This window comes from Neodiprion fabricii, chromosome 6, assembly GCF_021155785.1.
Source record: "Neodiprion fabricii isolate iyNeoFabr1 chromosome 6, iyNeoFabr1.1, whole genome shotgun sequence".
Taxonomy (NCBI): Eukaryota; Metazoa; Arthropoda; class Insecta; order Hymenoptera; family Diprionidae; genus Neodiprion; species Neodiprion fabricii.
Genome location: NC_060244.1, coordinates 17,451,847 through 17,474,014, shown reverse-complemented (window position 1 = coordinate 17,474,014; position 22,168 = coordinate 17,451,847). Strand labels below are relative to the sequence as shown.

At 38.0% G+C, this 22,168-nt stretch overlaps 1 protein-coding gene across 3 annotated transcripts in view; it reads left to right on the top strand.

Moving 5' to 3' along the window:
- Positions 1 to 21,582, top strand: part of LOC124184902 (protein PALS1) — a 69,486-nt gene extending 47,904 nt beyond the window's left edge. The window contains exons 8-17 of one of the 3 annotated variants that reach the window (XM_046575087.1): positions 8,847 to 9,048; positions 12,989 to 13,141; positions 14,994 to 15,222; positions 15,422 to 15,666; positions 15,959 to 16,289; positions 17,254 to 17,471; positions 17,543 to 17,745; positions 17,842 to 18,014; positions 18,416 to 18,580; positions 18,820 to 21,582. In XM_046575087.1, coding sequence (XP_046431043.1) covers positions 8,847 to 9,048; positions 12,989 to 13,141; positions 14,994 to 15,222; positions 15,422 to 15,666; positions 15,959 to 16,289; positions 17,254 to 17,471; positions 17,543 to 17,745; positions 17,842 to 18,014; positions 18,416 to 18,580; positions 18,820 to 19,310 — 2,410 coding nt within the window. In that variant the 3' untranslated portion in view covers positions 19,311 to 21,582. The other 2 variants (XM_046575086.1, XM_046575088.1) reach the window with 2 other exon arrangements.
- Positions 21,583 to 22,168: the final 586 nt, after the last annotated feature.

The window sequence follows — 22,168 nt, the reverse complement described above, 5'->3', positions numbered from 1 at the left end:
TGAAAACGCTTCATTGGTACGTTTCACTTTACACTATACAAAGTTATGGATTTTGTACTTTTATTGCACTATTTAATTGACATGTGTTTCGGTTTGAATATCGGAATCGATGGGAAATTTTTTAATGAAATATGTTACGTGAAAAATGCGGTGAGAACATTTTCGCGACTTTATATAACGCTTTTCTTTCTGAGATTATTTGAAAATATTTCACTTATCTTACAATTGATTATACCACGAAGGACACATATGTGTTCAATTGAAGGAAAAAATTTCGACGAATAAAGAAGTACCGGTAATAAATCAGGCAAAACCACGTGATTGTTGAAGTTGATCAGTTACATATACGCGAAATTTATTATAATGCATATGCAATGCATATCTGTACAAACATACGAGTACGTTGTTAAGGCACAGATATACATGTACAAGCTTCGAAAGAGAATTTGGAAATAAATTTGTTTACACAATTCGAATTATTCACTACATATATAAATATATGTAGTTTTTAATTTATTACGAATTTTTTAATTTATGTTTTACGTAATTACTTTATCACAATTGCAGTTTATTATTATTATTTCCATATACATATATACAGTATATTTACGTGTAACATTTACGCATATGTTTCTACCGGGGAATCGTAACCTTGTGATTAATCGTGTTTCTCTTTCGTGATATTTATTTTATAACAATGAATTATACAGATCTCCGCGTTGATATTTGCCAGCTCAGAATTAGATTCGATCGTTGTTTTTTTTTTTTTCTACACGCCTTCTCTTCGTTTTTATTATTAATAATTGTAATTAGGTAATATTTAGAATATAATTTACGTATATTTTAGCAATCTTATGCAAAGAACATCACGGCCTAGGACTGTTACGAATATTCGGATACTCAAGAGAAGGAATGCAATAATATATAGGTGTGTCTCGATGCCACTATCGTGGTTTTCTCGATTTATTCATTGTACGTCCCACGTATCTGTCACGAGTATACCTAGGTATAGTGCAAACCCGTAGAATTCCGCAGCTATGTAGAAAAATAATGAAGGGAAAGTAAAAATAAATAAAAAGAAATAAGAGAAGAATTAGACCAAAAGTCAGTTGCCTTGGTCGTAATCCAGTTTTAGCCCGGGGGGGGGAGGGGGCTGAGCTTATTTTGCGTGTGGAAACCAGTCAACTACGACGTTGAAATATTACAGAGAAAATGGGATTCATTTCTGCGGTTGTATACCAGTATCACCGTGCAAAGCGTGACTTTATGACGAAAAAAAAAAAAAAAGGAAACGAAAAATCTGATAGCGGTGTAAAAGAAGAAACCACTCGCAATCGGTTGCGGAAATAATTTATTGTAGTTAGGTTGGCAATGTGAGTAATCTTAAATACAGTACAAATTAGAATGCAAAGAGAGAACTTGTAATCGTGATTTGGTGACGTGAGAATTTTTCAAAAGAACAATTAGGCACGATATGTTTCATCACGGCGAAAATTAACTCCCGCGGAAGATGACGTCTGTATTTCAATGGATTAAATCTGACAGAGGAAACAATATGAAACGAAATTTAAGAGGAAAAAAAAAACAAAAAACATACATTTTGCCAGTTATGTACTCGCCATGTAGTATGTATTGTACGCACGCACCTGCCATTTATTTCTCATCACTCAACAAACGTTGAATTCATAATCCGAGAATATCCTCAGCTTCTTTTCACAATACACATATCCTATCCGTCTATTTTGTTGCACGATGTGTACGTGTTTTTATTACATACGTTTCTTTTTTCGGAATCTTTTGCTGTACGTTAGATTGAACAAAAAATTGGACCAAAACGTTCTAGATTTTTTTAACGGAACTATTTTGTGAATTGATTGACAACACTTTCTTGGATTGAAAAAAAAAGTGCTATCCAGTCATGTTGTAATTGTTATACTTTAACGAAGCTCACCATTTTTCCCTAACTTTTCGAACTGACACTGATTAGTCCCAGTGGAACACGACAATTCTAACCGATTTAATTAACCGATCGTTAGTCTAAAAACCTGCTCGAAGCTCATGTTCATACGCAATTGTTTAAGTGACTGATGATTCATGAAACATGAAGGCAATTCGAAAAGGCCGTTTCAAAAAACGATTTTGATTGAAAGAATGATTACAGGTGACGTTCGCATTAATTACGAGCCTGCGATGACTTTTGATCCCAAGCAATTCCGTAGTACATGAAATCCGAAGATATTTCACGTGATTTCAAATGGTTTCCGATGATTTACAGATTTAAAAATATCACCTGATTTCAATAAACTTTTTAGCTCACATTAACGATGATTTCAATAATTTCACGTCACCCCGGATTGCAGTTCTATTTTATTCGCAGAGAGGATTTTATGTATCGATCGGTATTATCGCGTAAAAATCTGATCGAATAATGATATTTCGAACGTAATCAACGTCGCAATTCTCATTTCTATAGGTAGTTAAGTAATTGCAGGAGAAAAAGATAAAGTCAATGTACGACATTCACCGTTTCAATTTCCATCGAGCGCCATCAAGACTGATGATAAACATTTCGTATGCACATACAGCCGTTTCCCATCAAATCTTCATGAGGTCGGTTGCACGAAGCATGCACTGCTGCAGCTTACATCCCAACACGGTTATGCCGCTCGTTTAAATTCACGTCCTGTTGGCTTTGTCCGGTTTGCGGGCTCGCCGCTTTTACACACACACGCGCACGCAAAAACATGCTCGTACCTACATCTATCTATAATCTACAATGACTCGTATGCACAGATAGATGTAGGTATGAGCATATGTATGTATATGTATATCAGGGTGGTCCTTATTTGGCGGTCGGAAAAATTTTCATTGGGACGCCTCTCACATCTGTTCCAAATCATTCAAACAATAACTGTGTAAATTTTCAAACCTGTACGTCAACTGGAACGCATGTCTGATAGCTCCGAAAGTTTCAAATGTAACTAGTTACTTAGTTTTTTTTATGACTTTGGTAAAAGTTAAAGAAAAGATTTGAAACTTTGCTTGAGTTGTTGCTTATAATGATAGGAATAAACCGTGAAATTTTCAAGTTTCTATAATTATTGTTTCCTTATACGAGCTTGATAAAAATGATGCTTTTAACCCTCCGCCGGCTATCCATGACGATATCGTCATATCTGACTTTGGCACGTCCTGGTATCTCGGGAAGGGGAAGTGGATGCGGCTTCGGACCTGCACCTAAAAAAACTACTTTGTACTAATAAACTGTTTTTTTTTTTGTTACGACTTTAATTCACTAACGCTGAACTTTATTGAATAAAAGAACAAAAAGTTTTATAATCATCAAACTATTAATAATAACAATAATCAGCCGTAATACCCGCTTTCCCTTGATTCTGCGCGAACTTCAAAAAATTGTACACCTCAAAGTCAGTCACCAAAATGTCTGCCTTTTGTTTTTTGCCTTCCGGGAGTCCTAATGAATCGAATGGGCACAACTAGAACCATGATCAGATGATTTTGTACAGCTTTTTTTTTTACATTTTTACGACCTCATCCCGCGATAATGCAGCGGTCTGGATGTTTGCCTCTTAGATTTTCTTCGTTTTTGGGATGATTTTGACCATCAGTCCAAAGGGCAGACATGATCAATAAAGACCATAGTATCAAGAATAAGGCCCTAGAATATTTTTTCTTAATAGAAATTTGGGTTCAAGATATCGATTTTTTAGTGAAACGGTCGAATTTACCCGTATTGCGCTGTTTATAAATTTCTATTTGTTAATTGGTCAAAAATTTTGAAATGAAAACTGTTGGAATATTGAGATGAGACCTAAAACTGGTTCCCTGAATTTTTTGGGACTTTTCGGATACTCCTAAGTGGGTTAAAAATAACCGACGACGATATCGTCATGGATAGCCGGCGGAGAGTTAAGCTTACATGTCAGACAATAATTATTACAAAATTGTTACAAAATTTTTTAATTTTCAAGGTTTTTTCCTATCATTATAACTTATTACACAATAATTATTATAAAATTGTTACAAAATTTTTTAATTTTCAAGGTTTGTTCCTATCATTATAACTTTGCCAGGTTTCAAGTTGTTCCTTTAATCTATACCAAAGTCATAAAAAAAACGAAGCAACTGGTTATAACAACTACATGTATTTTCTATTTGAAAATTTCGAAGCCTTGAGGCATGTGTTCACGTTGACGTAGCGGCTTGAAACTTTGCACAGATTTTTTTTGGATGATTTGTAGCAGATTTGGGGGGCATCCCAATGAAAATTTGGACAAATAAGGACAAACCTAAATTATACATATGTATGTTACACCAAGGGGAGTTTCACAGAGAAAAAATTGACTCCATGATTGCATATTTCATGATTATATACATTTTGCAGAGTGATTACGAGAGATTACTTGACGAATAATTTTATTTCGATCAGGTGATCTCTCATAACTTCTAGAAGATTCCATTTCATTTCTAAAAATTACAAAAAGATTTCTCACCACTACTAACGATTACCAATGTAGCGTTTCACTTTAATATTACTGATTACAGTGCGATTTCGAATATTACGAAATCATTTCCAACTATATTGACAACGTGATACCTTGGGCGAAACACCCCTTGTCTTATACACAAGGCAAGGCCAAAGAACCTGCGGTGTGCAATGGTCACGCCTTATACCGTCTATAGAACTCGGAACAGTCCTGCATGGATGGAAAAGTCGTGGTTTTGCCGCTGTTGCTACTGCAACGAGAGCAACGGTGTAGACGCAACAGGTTGTTGGTCGGTGTATACCTGTGTACCACACACACACGTATGCAGAGTGTATGCATGTAAACAAGAATTTTCCAACCCGCGTTCCTCCGCGTCCGTCTTGTTTCAAATTACGCGCATTATATACTTATGGTACGCACTTACGTACCATGGGCATGCGTGCGTTATACAGCTTTGCTCCTTATGCGACGGCATATCACTCGTGAGTACGTGTAAATTTTCAAATTGTCGAGGGGGCGATATCGTACACCTACAATATGATATTTTAATGCCTGAACCGAGTGTTGATTTTAAGTAATTATTGTTTGTAAACCGGAGAAGTTGCTGCCGTGCGCGTGGTGTAGGTCTCTGTGATATTCCTTTTTTACTGCAAAATTCAACACTCTCTGGATGTTTGTATTCGTGGTTTGATTCGAAATGCATAAGCGGAAATGCTGCGCGACCGTTGTACGTTTGTCTCGAGGCTGTGCGATTAATCGATTGATCGTAGGCTTCGATTGAGCGATCATTCCGAGAATTCGTTAATCGATAACATCGAGACATCGAGAAAATGATTGTTTCAACGGGCCGGTTGAAAAGAACTATTATTCAATTGAAGTATACGAATTAATCGATTACTTACTAGCAGAGCTCTAGTTTATTCGCATTGCTCTGTTAAACAATCTACGTAATTCTTCACGGAAGAAAGTCTACGACCTTGAGAGAGATCGAAATCGATCTTGAGGTAGAAATTTTACCGACATCCTGTAACGATCTCTTAAAATCCAAACAAACTTTGGTCATCTGTATAACAATGGCTAAGATCGATGAAGTCAAAACCGCGAAATCCAGTAAACAGCTATCAATAAATGAACTATATGGATAAAAGCGAAAACGTATAAATAATTTGTTCAATTTTTATTAACCATGTTTAACGCATGCAGGAATATAGGTCGTACTTGTTGATAATGCGTACATTCAGGGACACAATTTCTGTTTGGTCTCGATGGCGATCTTACACGAAAAATAGCCGATTAAAATAAAAAACACCAAGTTTCGTGTTTTCTCAAGCATTTCAAAGGCTGACATTGAAAACTACTTATACCTGCAGAAGTCGGTCGACACAGAAAATTAATGAACAAGTGTGCCAAGCGCCTTTATTAGGCTGTATGCTCAAGAATGATTCGCACTGAGAGTTTCCGAAAAATCAGGCCAACGGTCGGTTGGTTATCAGGTGCAAACAATCGAAGGATTTAATTATCCATAAGGCACAGTCTTGACCCGATATTCACCACTCATTGTCGCAGATTGCACGGAGCTAAATTTCCAAATCTCGTGAGGTATGCGTGACGTAATTACTGGAGTGTAAGATCGGCGAAAGATCGAGAGAAAGAATTGAGGAGATTGCTTGAAACCGAAGACAATTAGAAAAAATTAAAGATAGTTTCGGACGTATTCAAGGTGAATGCAATTATCCACGAAATTTGCATTCCGTTACTTTTCGTTCCGTTATTCACCGCCTAATTGAAGCAGAAAATTTCCTACCACATACCTTGCAGCAACGTCAACTTGCGTCCATTACATATACAATTTTACTCACCCACACGCGTACACCGAGCTTCCTGCTTAATGCAAAAAGAGACGGACAGATATTGCAGAAGACCGTTGAATTCATACCTGGCTCAGCCCACGGGCCCGTTGCATTCTATTATGGGGCCCCGTCAGGGGACTGAGACACGTCGGTATTTCCTACTCATACCACCATTGTCTCCGTCCCTCTTTCTCTCTCTCTCTCTCTCTTTCCCTCGGCTCTTTGTTCGCACTCTATTAAATACCTTGTTCCACGAAACCATTATTCAACCTTTTCGTATTTTCCTGTCGTCCGCAATACATTAATACGCCAATGGGCAAACCAAAATGGGCCAGGGTAAGACATGGGCAGACCCTGAGAAACTGCGCGGTGTATACTAAATTCCGGCGCGCTTAAACCAGATCGGAAAAAAACCAAATCTTCCTTACAATCACTTCGTATCGCTTCGTCGACGCACGATTCCTCGACGAAGAGAAAACTGCGATCGCAATGAAGAAATTCGCGTCAAAATTTGATCACGTGTACTCGTTAATAATGAAATTGAAGTTAGTTACGTTAAAGTAACGAACCGTTGAAATGAAACCTATTTTGCAACTCCGGAGTGACTTTGATGAAGTTGAATTTGAAAAAGAGAAGGATTTTTACGGCTTGGTTTTATTTTAGCGTTATTTTTGAGAACGTTTGTCAACATATGGTTGGAATAGTTTCGATTCTTGGCTTATTGCCAGTCATTGCCACATTTCAGGCGATTAATTACCGTTTCGTCGACTTCCTGTCGAGTCCAAGTCAGATTTTGAATCTTTTGAATCAAGTGTGCAACCTCGGATTAATACGTCACGATCTTCAACTTCGTCGCTAATAGGGAAGATTTACGCGGGTATTTCGAAATATTCTCTTGTATATTTTTCTTAATCATACTTCGCAGGCAGTGTTGCGCGTCGAATAAGTTATACACCGGGTCTCCGGTGATTTGCGAAGTTTCTGCTCCGTCGATGATCAGTATTTATCACAACGTTACTTCGAGTTGGGTATATAAATATTCTTCAAGGGGGGGAAGGTGGAAAAATTTTTGAAATACAAGAATTAATTTCTTGCGGCAGTTCAATGTCCATGAAAGTTCAATCTTCGCCGTATTATATTCCTGGAACATTGAAACTCTGGCTGATTTCGTTGTAATTCCTTAATTGTTTAATGTATTCTCTACGTATGCAACCATGAATACTCCGGGCAGCGAAAGTGCTATTCTACCTGGATATACTTGCATCCACCTGTAAAGTTGTTGAAATTCTATGGATTTCATTGATTCACTTACTTATATGTACCGTAAATATTTATAGGAAGCGGTACACGTTAGCTTTGAAAATTAGGAGGATGAAAATGTAGTCGTGCTATTATTATATTTTCGGAGAAACGCAACTTTCGCAATCACCGATAGAAAACCGATGAAATGAATAAAGGCTCATAAGATTTTCTCAGATATTTATTCTTCTTGTTAATTTATTCACCGTCAGCGATTAATAGATACAAAAAATAAATGATCCAATATATTGGATGAACCCCGTAGATCGGTAAGCTGAATAACAACACCAAAAACAAGATGGATATATATCGTGGATGCAAGAAATTTATAATTAATAATATCGCGTTGTTTAGACGTGTTGATATCATTTCACTGATTGTACTATGCGAGTATTTAATTTCGTAGTAGTTTTCGTACATATCTGTAATGTATTATGTTCGTCTATTGTTGCACATTATAGTTTGCAATATATAATATCTTACATCTACCTATTGTACATAAGGGAGGGTAGGATCTGATCTCTCAAAATATATTTGATGATGCTAGTTAAAGGTATTTGACGAGCAAGAAGTTTTTTTTAAGAATTTGAAGCTTTCAAATAATAGTGATATCTTGAAGGAAAATCCTTTATTTCTATACGTATTGAAATTTTGAACCCAATGTAGTTTTATTAAGTTTATTGACGGTATGTAGAATGCTATAACGTATATTTTTGAGATATCCCCTCCTGGTACACAGCCGAAAAATTTAATTTGCGTATCGTTACAATAACGGTTTAAATATTGTTAGAATTACAAGAAAATTTGGCATAAGAAACTATTCACTATGATTATAGCTGTCAGTATTACATTTTTTACTTATCTCAACGTTGAATCATTTTGTTCAGTTCACTGCATTTTTCTGTTAAATACGACCTTAACATCAATTTATCGTCGCGCAAACATAAAACTATTGCTAATGGTTAGTGTTCATAACAGTAACATATACTAGTCTTTCTTGTCACAGATAAAAGACTCATTTCCATTTTATACCGAGAACCATATTTTTCCGTTATGGTAAAAAAAAATGATAATAGTTAAATAGACCGTATGGTAACCACAATTAGAAATTTCCCTCGTTGTATAAGCTGTAAAAAAAGAAAAACGTATGGAACGAAAGTGTAATGTGGATGTATTCTTGGTATTGCAGGTCTCGTATTCGAAGCGGCAGTGGCGTAGGGGAAATCCACCTGCAGGAAAATAACAACGGTTCGCGTGAGGTGAAGGAGGGGGTTGGGCCCGTAGAGGGGCCCGATGAAATGTGGGCCCCGAGTGCGCTCGGGCACCACCGGGAACTCCCCGTTGACGTTCCCGACACCCTCCTCCAGCAGGCCTACCCCAACGCAACAAAGGTAAAACTAAATACCGATTCACCCTGCGCTCGGAAAATCGCACATTCCCGTAGCGCTAGCGACCTTCGCGATTTGCAGGCGAACGTGACCGACTTAGAACCCCTTAACAGCGTCCTAACCCTTAACAAAAACCTGACCACCACATTAAACATTAACAATAACACGAACGACGCGGATAAAATCGAGAACGACTGCATGTCGATTGTAATCGGAAGTGATAAAAAGGAACAGCGGATCCAGGGACCGGATATAATCATCGATCAGACCGACGGCGGTCCCGTAATTCCGGGATTCCTGGTACCGGAAAACGTCGATATCCTGCCGCGGCACAAAAAGCCGAGCGTTGACGCCGAGGAGGACTATCCCTTTGCCAAGGAGGACTACCCGACCATGCTCAAAACTTGTAGCGACGACTCGGCGAGCCCTCGAAGCTCTTCGGGAAGGTCGGACAGCACCGCGCCCCTCGACGGAAGCCTGGATGGCGTCAACCTGGAGGCGAACCTGGTTATCGGTCACCGGTTGCACGGGGCGGAAAAGGACTCTACCTCGATTTACGACGCACGTCGCATAGACCTGGGATCCCCCTGCAGGACGATCATGCCAGAGATAAAAGTTGCACCACTTTTCAATCGTGGCAGGGTGTCGACCTCGTTCGATAATCCAGCCTACGGTTTGGTCGGCCTGCAGGACATTCAGGGGCTCTTGATCAGGTCCGACGAGGTCTCGGACCTCACGAGGCTTATCGACGACGCCCTGATCACGGGGAAGTGCGTAGAGCAGCCGACTGTCAACGCCGGGAAGCTCAGGAAGAGCGGGAAAAACGCGGCGAAAAATTCCCTTCCGACTGTCGGATCCAGGGTCGTGATGGAAACGGAAGGGCTCAGTCGCGCCGGGTCCACGGATGAACTCATCGAGGGCGAACCGACCGTCAACGTGACCTCGAGGCCGAGGAACAAGAATAAGAAACACTCGTCGAGCGGCTACTCGACTCTGAAGAGCGATGCTTCCACGAACTTTGGGCCGTCCTCGTTTGTCGTCGAGAACGACAATAAAATGTACAGAGAAATGGCGGTCGATTGCCCGAAGGATTTCGTGCCGATGGCCAAGTCCCATCCGGTTTATCCACCCCCTGGAAAGACTTCGGGGACTCTGAAGGGAGGCGCTGTTATCGAGGAGCAGCATCGAGCGAGGAACGAGAAGCTTCAATCTGCCGTCGCTAAATCCAACATCACGGACTGTAGTAAAACGAATGAGCTTAACGGAAACGCGGACGCGGAGGCAAACAGTGTCCAATCGAAATCGAACCTAAACGATGATGTTAAAAATGTTGAATCGGTAAACAACAATCGAACCACGCTAGACTCGAGCCATAATCACACTACCGAGAGCGTAATCGTAGACATTGTTGATCAAAAAGACTCGAAGGTAAGGTCACGTGTCAAGATGCTTTTGGATAGCTTCTCACTAAAGCACCGTAATAAAACACATTGTAACTTATTCAGCACCGCTTATAACAATTCTCCAAACTGCTTTGTACCTAGTCCTGCTGCAAACGGCTTCATCCTTTCAAAACCTATGAACGCTGCTGCATCTTATGTGCAATCTTCAAACACACATTCTACGACACTAACAGACTTCGGGGATAATGAATCCCCGAGATATCCATCACAAACGATTTACGGCTCGAGCGATAATTTGCTGGCCAATTCTCATTTCCCATTAACAGAAAACTCCACAAACTTCTTTTACGATAATCCATGTCTAGCCATGTCTCATGATAATCTTGACGCTATCAACCCGGCTGACAGTTTGCCAAAAATTACATTCTCAACGTTCCGCGGTGAGGGCGGCGGCGGGGCTCGTAGAACGGTAAAAGAACATCTGTTCTCGTCGGAGCCTGACTTCGACGAATCTTTTACTCACGAGAAAAATCAAAACTCTCGTAATTCCATTCGGGAAATGACGTGGAAAAAAGACACCCCACCGATAGTTTATTACTCACCGAAGTACGAGAGAGCACGTATCGCGATCTCGGGTGATGAAACGTTGGATACTGTTGAAAAGGTCGAACAGCCCTTAGACGAGTCACCGAATACCCAGAATTTGAAAAATTCCCGGCTATCTTTGGAGTACAAAAACTACCAAAAACACCTTGAGGTCTTCTCGGCCTCTCCGAGAGATAATCTTCAGATAAATGAATCTTTATCGAAAAGTCACTTGAACCTTTCCTGTCTCCTCGATAAATCAATTTCTAAGGTCCACACTTCGCTCTCGGACTCGAATTTGAATCAAGCATGCGGTATGCGGGATGACAAAGAAACTCCGACTGACTCGCGTAAATCATTTTCATCAGTAATTACCCATGAAAATACTCCGACAAAAATATCACCAGACACGTCGAGGAACTCGTTATACGACTCCGTACACCCTTACGAGGACCTGGACGATGTTTGCTCTCAGGTAAAAATGAACAAAACATTCACTCTAACCAACTCGCTCATGTTTACAAACTTTTTTTTTCCTTTCAACAATTTCTCACTCTCGGTGACTTGGAACAATAATTATTATGTCTAAAATTTTAACAACGCAAGACATGAGATAAGTAGACTTGCTTTCATCGACAAAAATACTTAAACGCTATTTTAGTTCTCGTTATTATTGTTATTTTTTGTTGTTATTATTATCATTATTGTTATTATTATTATTATATCAGAACATTACACCGATCACTCATGGACCATCATCATCATTCATCTGTCCTATCTAAGAATCAGCCGTTTTTCCTTATTCCAAAGGGAATCTGAAACATAATCGTACAACAGCAAATTAATATGATGATTTTGGACGATTTCTTTAATTTCAATTTAAAATATTAATAATAATAATGTGGTAATTATAATACAAAAACTATAATTATAATGGAAAAAATGCGCGTTGGTGCAATATTTTCATGCGTTTCTGCAAGGTTCATAAAAGTTATGGATGCCTCAGCATGTCGATGGATTTCTATAATGGGTTTGTGGTGAAACATACAGTATGTTAGGTATCCTTCCCGATCAGAGTGAACATTTTTTCGTAGAAGTAATATTGTAGTAGCGTCTATGTATAATGTGATAATAGTATATTGTGTAACAAGGAGGCAAACTCGGTCTTTTCGGACCGAGCGTAAGTTTGCGATATGAGTCATAGGTCAGCCGAAGACGAATATTGCGAATACACGAGGCGAAAAGACCGTTGCCTCCTTGTTGCTCACCATTGTTTATATAACAAGAGAACATTACGCGTTTTTTCACGAAGCACCAAATTGAGTTTAGGGTCAGATTTGCTTCTAACCTAGAAGTTCAAAGTGGTATTTTTTGTACTGCGCGCATGCGCATTCGCAGACTCACTTTACCGTCATGGTAACTGGTACTTGGCGTACGGAAAATGCGAATGAAAAACGCGTAAAACATGCTCGCGTTATATAAAACTATTTACTTTGTGCAACCGGTGATTCGCTGTGTAAAAATGTCGTTCGAATAATCGGAAAGAGAAAACTAGCCTTCGAAAGATATTGCTAAAAAAAAACGTAAGAAATCTATGTGTATTGAGTATGAAAAATAAATAACGAAAAACCGAAGGCATTTTTTTCACAGCATTTCGCATCTGTCATTTCGAGTAAGTGTATAGAAGTGCGTGGTATTACTGGTAGAGGAGAACATATGATGTATAAAACCCAAGAAAGCGATGGCATGTCTAACAGTTCAAGACTCAATTTATTACTGTTGACGGTTGATATATCCACGCCCCGAAAACTTTGTCCGTTTTCTCTGCAGCCCATCTTGGTTGCAATTTCTTGCCGTGGCAATTGATGCAAGATGCAGTGCAAGGATCGGGATACGTAAGAGGAACGTAGGGTGGCGATTAATTGGACGATTTTGTTTTTCAAATGGATTTTTAGACCGGTCTGAACGGGGTAAAACCTGCGATACCACCAAGAGATCAGAAGAGAGCCCCGGCAAGACCTCCGAAGGACAACAGACTGTCGCAGAACAATAACGTCGAACAAACGGAACCAACCCAACAGCAGCTTCACTCCATACAGAAATACAAGGTGAGAGTCAAAAAATGAACAAAATCAGTGTTCCCCAGTTCATGACTTAAATTAAGCGATAGAACTTCTTCTTCAACTTCGCTTTTTTCAATTCACGTACATTGTGACCGTGTTCAACCTGTAAATGATTTTCTGCGTGTTACGTATTGAAACTCCGCTAAACCTTCATTTTCCCATACGATTATACGAGCTTAAATTATTATTAAATTATTGTTGAAAAACATTTTTCTGCTTCCAACTTCGCAACGCCATCGCACCTCTGTGTATGTGTTGGATTAGTCGCCACTGTACCTCAGCTCCTCAGCGATCTCACAATACGCCTTTGCGATGGCTAATTTAATTGCACAGGGTACACATATTAGGACTAGCTCTCAGGATATGTGTAAATAAATTTTCCTTCGTTATACTCGCGGAGATTACTTCTTTACGCTTTTACACTGTAGCAGCAGCTACGTGCTTGCAGACTTTGAATCTGGACGTTGGTAATTCTTTAATATTCACCCTGATTCTGACACCAAGAAAGAAAAGAACGTTGGTACAACAGAAACGAAGAAAATGGAAAAAGAGGTACGGGGGCGGGAATGGCCGGGGGGGGGGGGGGGGGGAGTTAGAGGTGAGGGAGGAGATTGCGTCTGGCACTTGTACGTTTGTAAGATACAATTCTGTGGGGAGTATAACGCAGGCATCATGAGGAATGCCAGAACCAGAACCCCTGTGGTCTCGATGGGAGCGGGGCACAAACTCTCTGCCACAACTTAATGCCCGGATAGAGCTAGTACGTCTTTTATCTAAAGGTACTACCTAAAGGGGCCGTATTTTTCCACTAGGTATATATGGGGTACTCGGGGTTGTGTTGGTGGAGTGTTTTTTTCTCTACGGAATTTAAAGGACCCAAAGCGGGGGCCAAGATTAGGCATGGTGCCGTCATAAGAGTGGTACAGGAACCGCGGGAAACTGTTCAAAGGAGTTCATATCCAGCGTAAGGCTCTGAGCACCTAGTCCGCAGTATAATACCTTCGGTATCTGCTATTGAAAGCAGGGTAAGATTCCTCTTGAGAAGACGTAATCGTAGTACAGGTTCTACGATTACGGTACGATACCCCGGTTGTGAGATTTAAGTGTGATATAATGACGGCCAGGCAGACCGCTTCTTCATTATATCGTTTATTATACATACCTATATATATGCATAATGCGCGATCTATTATCTAACAAGCCGAGGGATGAAATTGTCGCGTATCGTTGAAGAAAATTTCAATAGTAATATCAGTAATCATCCCAATCACCGGTCCTTGGATGATTAACTTTCGATTCCACTGCCAACGACCAACGTGTACACTATGCTTCTTTTTTATTTTCATCTTCTCAGTTTCATTGCGTCGTAAAATTGTGTTGCTGGCAATTTTTTAGCCACGAAGATGGGGTACAATAGCGTACAATTATTTTTGCCGATGTTTTAAACAATAAATCGAAGGCCGCAAATTTTTTAATCTTTATAAAATACAGAGACAACGACTATGTTCATATCGTATTACGTATTGTTAGCACAATCAATGACGCAATGTTGTTTTATAATGTCTTTTCAACTTCGTTACAGTTGTAGAGCAGATGTGTTTCGGTTTATTGTTTCTTGTTTGTTTTCATTTTTATTTGAAGCGAGGAACGTGACACTGACACGCGTACATTGCAATATAACAGTGTGTAGAATTATTTTCGAATAGATTACGTAAATTTCACCAATTTCTTTGTTTGTAAAAAACGCAGGGATATGTATAATTGAACATCCATTGAATCATTTTGGGCATAATTTATTAGCGCGATGAATTCAATATCATCATTAATTGTTACCCAGGAACAACTCCGCAAACGGAAAGATGAAGAAGAAAAACAGGAATACTTGAATCGGTCTCTACGTGGATCTCGGAAACTCCACGCCCTAGAAAGTCATTCGACAAGTCTTTCTGGACAAGAAAATCAAGCCTATGCTCAAGACGAATTTGTCAGTAGGTCGAATTCGATTCCCAGTAAACCGATCAACTCTATAACTTCGTCGGAAATTAAAGAGTCTCCGAAACCGCTTAGTAAGTATTTTTACTATCTTTGATTATCATTTATTTTAGAGCATTCTGGACACAAATTAACTGAATGGCAAATACCGATAAGAACTCGTATTAAATCGGAACTGGTTATCATATTATATGTTAGACAAGTTTTTCAAAAATCTTCAACTGGATAAAGAAGAACATAATTGAATTATGTTTACTGTTTTTTATTGTGCAGCTTATGGAGAGGTCGTGGCAACATTGGAAAGGCTACAATTGCAGCTCAGAAATGTAGCTGGAACTTTAGGAGTACCGTCGCCTGGTGTAGAAGCAAAACTAGAAGCAGTTAGGACACTTTTGATTCAAAGGCGTTTCGCAACTGCCCTAGCGACACACCATGCGCTGCGAAATTGTTTGAGGGAGAATGGTAAAACTGTGAAACCCTTGCACCATACCGAAGATGCCGCCAATCTGGCTCGAGACGTAAGTTAGTTTAAGATAACTATCCTACACTTATTCATTGAGACTTTATGCAGCATTTATTAGTTATAAGTTCCCCGTAATTGCGAATAGGTATTCATACAGGCAAGTTTCAAGGTTGCTACAAACGGTAAACAACTCATTTTTTTTATGTAAGCCGTAGAAAACGGTATATGAATACTAAAAGTTTTAAATGTCAGTTGTCTCGCGTTATCCCTCACAAGCCCGTATTCCTTGACCTGACTACTGAAATCTGAACTAAATTTCTATGCGTTTCATTTTTGCATTTTATTAGTGCGTCGAGGTGCTGGAACAATGGCAAACCTCATCGAAGGGTGGCGGAAATAGCGGAGACTCTATAGGACCCATTGTAGAAGAGCTGACAAGTTTACTAACAAGTTATGAAATCGAGGGCCTCCTTCTTGCCCATGATTCCATTAGTTCCTACGTTGACGGTCTTCAGCGTCGACAGAGTCCGTCCTCATCCTCGCCAAGCGGACCGCCCAGCCCCACTTCTAGCACACATGGATCTAGAGTAGCTGAAAACATCAAAATCATTAGAATCGAAAAGACTAACGAGCCTTTGGGTGCTACTGTTAGAAACGAAGGAGATGCCGTAATTATAGGTATTATATTATAGCCATATTATTGTTTATATACACTTGATAGGCCGCATGGCAAAAAAGCAAACTAAAATTTCTTGACGAGTGAAAAAGATTCGCATTTTCGCCAATGCATACCGAATATATTGAAAAAAAATGAGGTTCATTGTATTTGATGAACCCGATCAAACCAAGGAAAGAAAAATTGAATATAAGTCTACTCAACCCCGAAAAAAAATTCTTAGAAATTAATCTCTATCAAAACAGTCTAAGTGGTCAGAAATCATTCACAGTTTCCGGCTAATGTTTTAGACTGAATGTTAAAAAGCGATAAGATTGGTGAAAAAAGTCAATAATGAATGGTGGTTTCAATTTTAGTTGGAACAAGTGTAATTTAATCGAAGTTGTGGAAAATACATATTTATTTCAAATAGAATTTCTTCCAATTTTTAAAAGTTTTTCACAACTATTTTAAGCTTATGGTCAGAAAGTTATGTGACTCGTTATTTCACAGAACTTTTATCCACAAGAAAACGATTTCATATAAAAATCGGGCTCAGGCATTTGTGTCATGCCGCCCGTCACTTGCACATTACTACTATTGATACGGAATATATTGTTGGTAAAAAAAAAATAATTCAATTTATAAAGGACATCAAAAACGATTTTGAAAGATAAGAAAACAAGATAATCTCGTGATTTTAAAAGATAGCATCACTAATATTCCATTATTAAATTTACCATGCTTACATGCAATTTATATTTCCACTTGGTCGAAAATTTTATCAAGTAATAGCAAAGAATGAAAATGTGAAAATAGCGGTGATTATATCTGGCCTTCCATGCTAAAATCAAATCAAGAATTAGAGATTATTATTTGTAAATTTCTTAGTAGTAGTAGAGTTTAGCTATTTACACTGAAGATCTTTACGAATGTCTTCGGCATTATTTTTAACAGCCTATCTTAAAGCAACATGTTCTCTATTAGGTCGAGTTGTACGTGGAGGAGCAGCCGACAAATCGGGCTTGTTGCACGAAGGTGATGAAGTGTTGGAAGTAAATGGAGTCGAAATGCGAGGCAAGAGCGTGAATGAAGTCTGCGATATTCTTGCCGGAATGCAGGGTAGCTTAACGTTCCTCGTTCTACCAGCACCAGTTGACCACAGGAATAACGGTAATACCAACATCCGCGAGGACACGACCCTGGTATGTATTTCACGAACTAAATAAATGCTTGTAAAGAAAGGCAACTAAATGCAATCCTCTTGATATTACAGATACAACATGTGCGAGCACACTTTGATTATGATCCGGAAGAAGACCCTTACATTCCTTGTCGAGAACTAGGCGTAAGCTTTCAGAAAGGGGATGTACTGCATGTAATTTCTCAAGAAGATCCAAGCTGGTGGCAAGCTTACCGCGAAGGGGAAGAAGATCAGACGTTGGCCGGTCTTGTCCCTAGCAAGAGCTTCCAACACCAGTAAGCATGATAGCCAAGTGTCATTTAGTTTTTGTTACATACACTAGCTTGTTTGGAGAATTCAAAATGTTATTGCCGTTTCTTTCTGTTTCACAGACGTGAATCCATGAAACAAACGATAGCTGGAGAAAAATCAACGGGACGTGGTTCGAAAAAATCAAGTACGTTACTTTGCGCAAGAAAGAATCCGAAAAAAAAGAAGAGAAGCAAGTCTGGCTCAAATTTCAATGACGACGGGTACCCTCTCTATGCTACAACAGCTATCGACGGTTGGTTAACTTTGTTCAAACCAAAATTTTGATATAAGATTGAATTTATTTAGCATCTCAATCGACGTGAATCTTTCTTGAAACGAGGCTTCCAAAGGCACACGGTCACCGCCTGCACCAACACGTGTACAATTTTTACCTGAGAGCGTTTGTCCGCTACGCTTGGCTTAGATCAAATTTGTGGATACATTAGCACAGACGATAACGTATGACACGAAAGGGCTCGTTTCAAGAAGGTTTCACAATAGAAGAAAATACTAACAATAAGCATTATTGAATCCAGTTTGATAAATCAAAGATATGGAAACATAAAGTCGATAAGATATTGTAATCAATCAACTTACACTGCATAAACTACCAGGGAATTCATGGTTTAATATAAGTGTAAATCATATTTTTAGATTATGACAGCGAGGAAGTGCTTACGTATGAAGAAGTAGCCCTTTATTATCCCCGAGCAAATCATAAAAGGCCAATAGTATTAATCGGTCCACCTAATATTGGAAGACACGAACTTCGCCAACGATTAATGCAAGATAGCGAGCGCTTTGCTGCAGCAATCCCACGTGAGTTGTTGCAAAGATGATTAACATTCTAAGAAATTGATTTAAAACATATTTAAGGGTCGAACATTGACCTAATGCACAGGAAACAATTATCAAATACAGGACACAGGTCCAAAAAGAAATGATTAAAATCAATAATCTTTCTTTCAGTACGTTACCTAAAACTTTTGTAGACAATTTCAATATGTGTAAAAAGGAAACTTTGCCAGATGTTAAACTGTATTTTAACTTTCTCACAGATACAAGCCGCCCAAGGAAAGACTCCGAAGTAGACGGACAGGATTATCATTTCATATCAAGATCACAATTTGAGTCAGATATATTGTGCAGAAAGTTTGTGGAGCACGGAGAATATGAAAAAGCTTATTATGGAACTTCGGTGGAGGCTATACGCTCTGTTGTGAACTCTGGTAAAATTTGTGTATTGAATCTGCATCCGCAGAGTTTAAAAATTCTACGCAGTTCAGATCTGAAGCCATATGTAGTTTTCGTTGCGCCACCAAGCCTTGAGAAATTGAGGCAAAAACGGATCAAGAATAATGAAAACTTCAAGGAAGATGAATTAAAAGATATAATTGAAAAGGCTAGAGACATGGAAGACAAGTATGGCCATTTATTTGACATGATTATTATTAATAATGATACTGATCGGGCATATAATCAGTTGCTTACTGAAATCAATTCTTTGGAAAGAGAACCACAGTGGGTTCCCGCATCTTGGCTTCAATAAGAACAAGGTATAGAGCAAAAACAAAAAAAATGAACGAATGAATTGTGGTACACGATAGCTTCCCTTTCGTAGCTTCTGAAACGAATATTTACTGAAACAAAAAAGTATCCATTCCAAGAATTCGATAATTCGTCATCAAATTTTGAAATCAAATTTACCTGGGCTTGATTGGAACAGGCTCAATGTGGTCAATGACTTACATATTTTTCGCTATTTTTATAAGTAGACTCATTTATGAGACATTTTGTAAAGAGAATTATTTATAATCTTCAATTTTTATACAGGCAAAGATTTTTTAATCTCGTAACGGACTATATACAATTATCAGAAGTATCTGAAATTTTATTCAATTCAAGGCCGCACACCACAATACTGGATGTAATAAGCAACACAAGTAAAATACAACACCTTTGCCTACGTTGTTATGCAGTTTTGAGTAATTTGAAATGCTCTTAAATTTGATGATGAATGGTGAAATGTGAGTGCACCGAATTGTGGAGCAATAAAGTGGCAATTGGCAGAAGAAATAATTTAGGTGGATTATTTGAAGTAAAAAACGTTATTGAAATAGGCAAAAATTACAACAATTGTAATTGATAATATTCTGATCAGAAGCTGCATGTAGGAAAAACCTTTAGAATCTCGAGACAAAAAATATCACAACTAAATAAATCTATCACATCTAGTAAATTGCAATTGAAAAAAAATTGATAGAAAAATATTTTTAAAAAAATTATGCGAAAAAAATAAAAACGACACAGTTATTGATATTTCATCGTTTATTAGACTGTCTTGTATCTGTATAGAGAGTTTATTCAAAAACATGTAGACTTGTTACGTAATAGACATAGATGATGGATAAAAAATTCCAAGCTTGTGTCAAGTTCCAAAATTGTGCCAACGGTTGAATATGCAGTGAAGCCAGTCGGAAACACAAATGTGCCAAACTGAATTGGATAATTCACGGCGTTTTTGAAAAATATGCGCTCAAAGGCACAGTAGGATTCGTCGTTACTTATAATTATGTAAATACTTGTGCAATTGACAATTGTATAGAGAAGATACACTATTGCATGCAACCCTGCTGATCAACACAATCTTTGCTGTACAGTTGCACATTGTCTTATTTTTTTCCAACAGTTAAAGCATTAACATGATTTTGTCATATAAATTAAATCACTTTACTATCATTCATAATGTACTTTTCTTCATTATCAATCCTATGAGCGACTTGAAATTTGATGTGTTATTTCATGACAGACTTGTTTATAAATGCAAGGTATTGAAAGTCAAAGTCTTCTTCATTGGCAGGGTTGTATTACAAGATTATTAAGATTCTATCAGGAGTCAAGAGATAGATTTGTTCACTAGGAGATCAAAGAATGTAACAATGAACCCACACCTCGACACAATGATGTGGTCTTGGTGAATTTATTGCAAGATATAATAAAGCGATGATAGTTTAGTGATTAATTTTCATTGTTTTATATTTTATACAATTTGTATTTTATTATTTCAATACTTTCGTGATTGTGAAAGAAGTGGAGTGACATCTTGATTACTGACAGAAACTTCGTAATTACTGGTTGGATTATTATCAATACTATTAAAGTGTGTATATTGATATTGGTTTCAAATGTAAAATAAACGTATAAGCGTTCCAGCGTAAAGATATAAATAAGAAAATAAATAATATAATTAGCAATAATGTTGATAAGTATAAAATGAATTCAAGCATTCGAGATGCGTGCGAACATTCTAAAAAGAAACTCTTCCGAACGTTAACTATATATTATTAATATATTACTTTAAATTATATTAACATAAAATATAATAATTCCAATGAGTCTTCCAATTGAAATATCATAAATCAAGAGTAGGTTTAAGGATTTACATATACAGACGTATATGTTTAGATTCACAGACTGCGCTAGAAATATGATATTTCATTCAATCATTGGAAAAACCAAATTTGCCCAATGGCAGCTACTACAGAAGCTCTGTATCGATGGAAAATATTGAAGAGCATTTTTTGAAACTTAATTTTCATAATTACTGACCGTAACTAAATCTACTTCAAGTACAGTGCATGAAGTTGCAAAGAATCTTGTATAAATTGTAACATTTTAAAGTATATTATGTATAGAGGAAACGGATAATGGAAAAAAATCGCCATAAAGAGTTATTACGCTCATCATCCATGCGACGTCACGAGTGATTCTGTTACATGTTCTGTTGAATAAAGGTTATTATAACATTTCAAAAGTCAAAATATTGTTCATTTCTTCTCAATCGAGTGAAGAATCAAAAACTTGACCGACTTTGGAAGTATCTGGTCAAAAAATTGTAACACATTATAGTCAGTCAGGAATGATGGTCAGAGATGTTACCGAACGTTTTTCGACATTTCTTTAAGAGTGTATGTGTTCGATTTCGACATACACTTATATATATATCCAAGTATCGAAGTCCATGTGTCTCAAACGCAACAAAGGGCTTAACATTCGATACACAATCTTGAACAAAGAAACTGCAACGCCTTTTCATTTGAGGTGGAAATAGAACACTGACATGTATTTTACGAATTTGCTATTGCGATTTCGCAGAATCGTGCAGTTTCTTTACTTCTGTGTCCAAGGAAAAAGTATTGGAGGATTTTTGTTCAGAATTGCATCTACAATGAGGCTGCTAAATTTTTTTGTGTGTTTGAGATACGTGGATTTCGATATTTGGAGTTATATGTATACGTCAATATTAAGATCGACTAGGACACCTTCTTAAATGGATAATGGTATCCGTTCGGAGCCCATGATTATTATTGATTACCAAATGTTGACTGAACACTGCTAAAGATAACC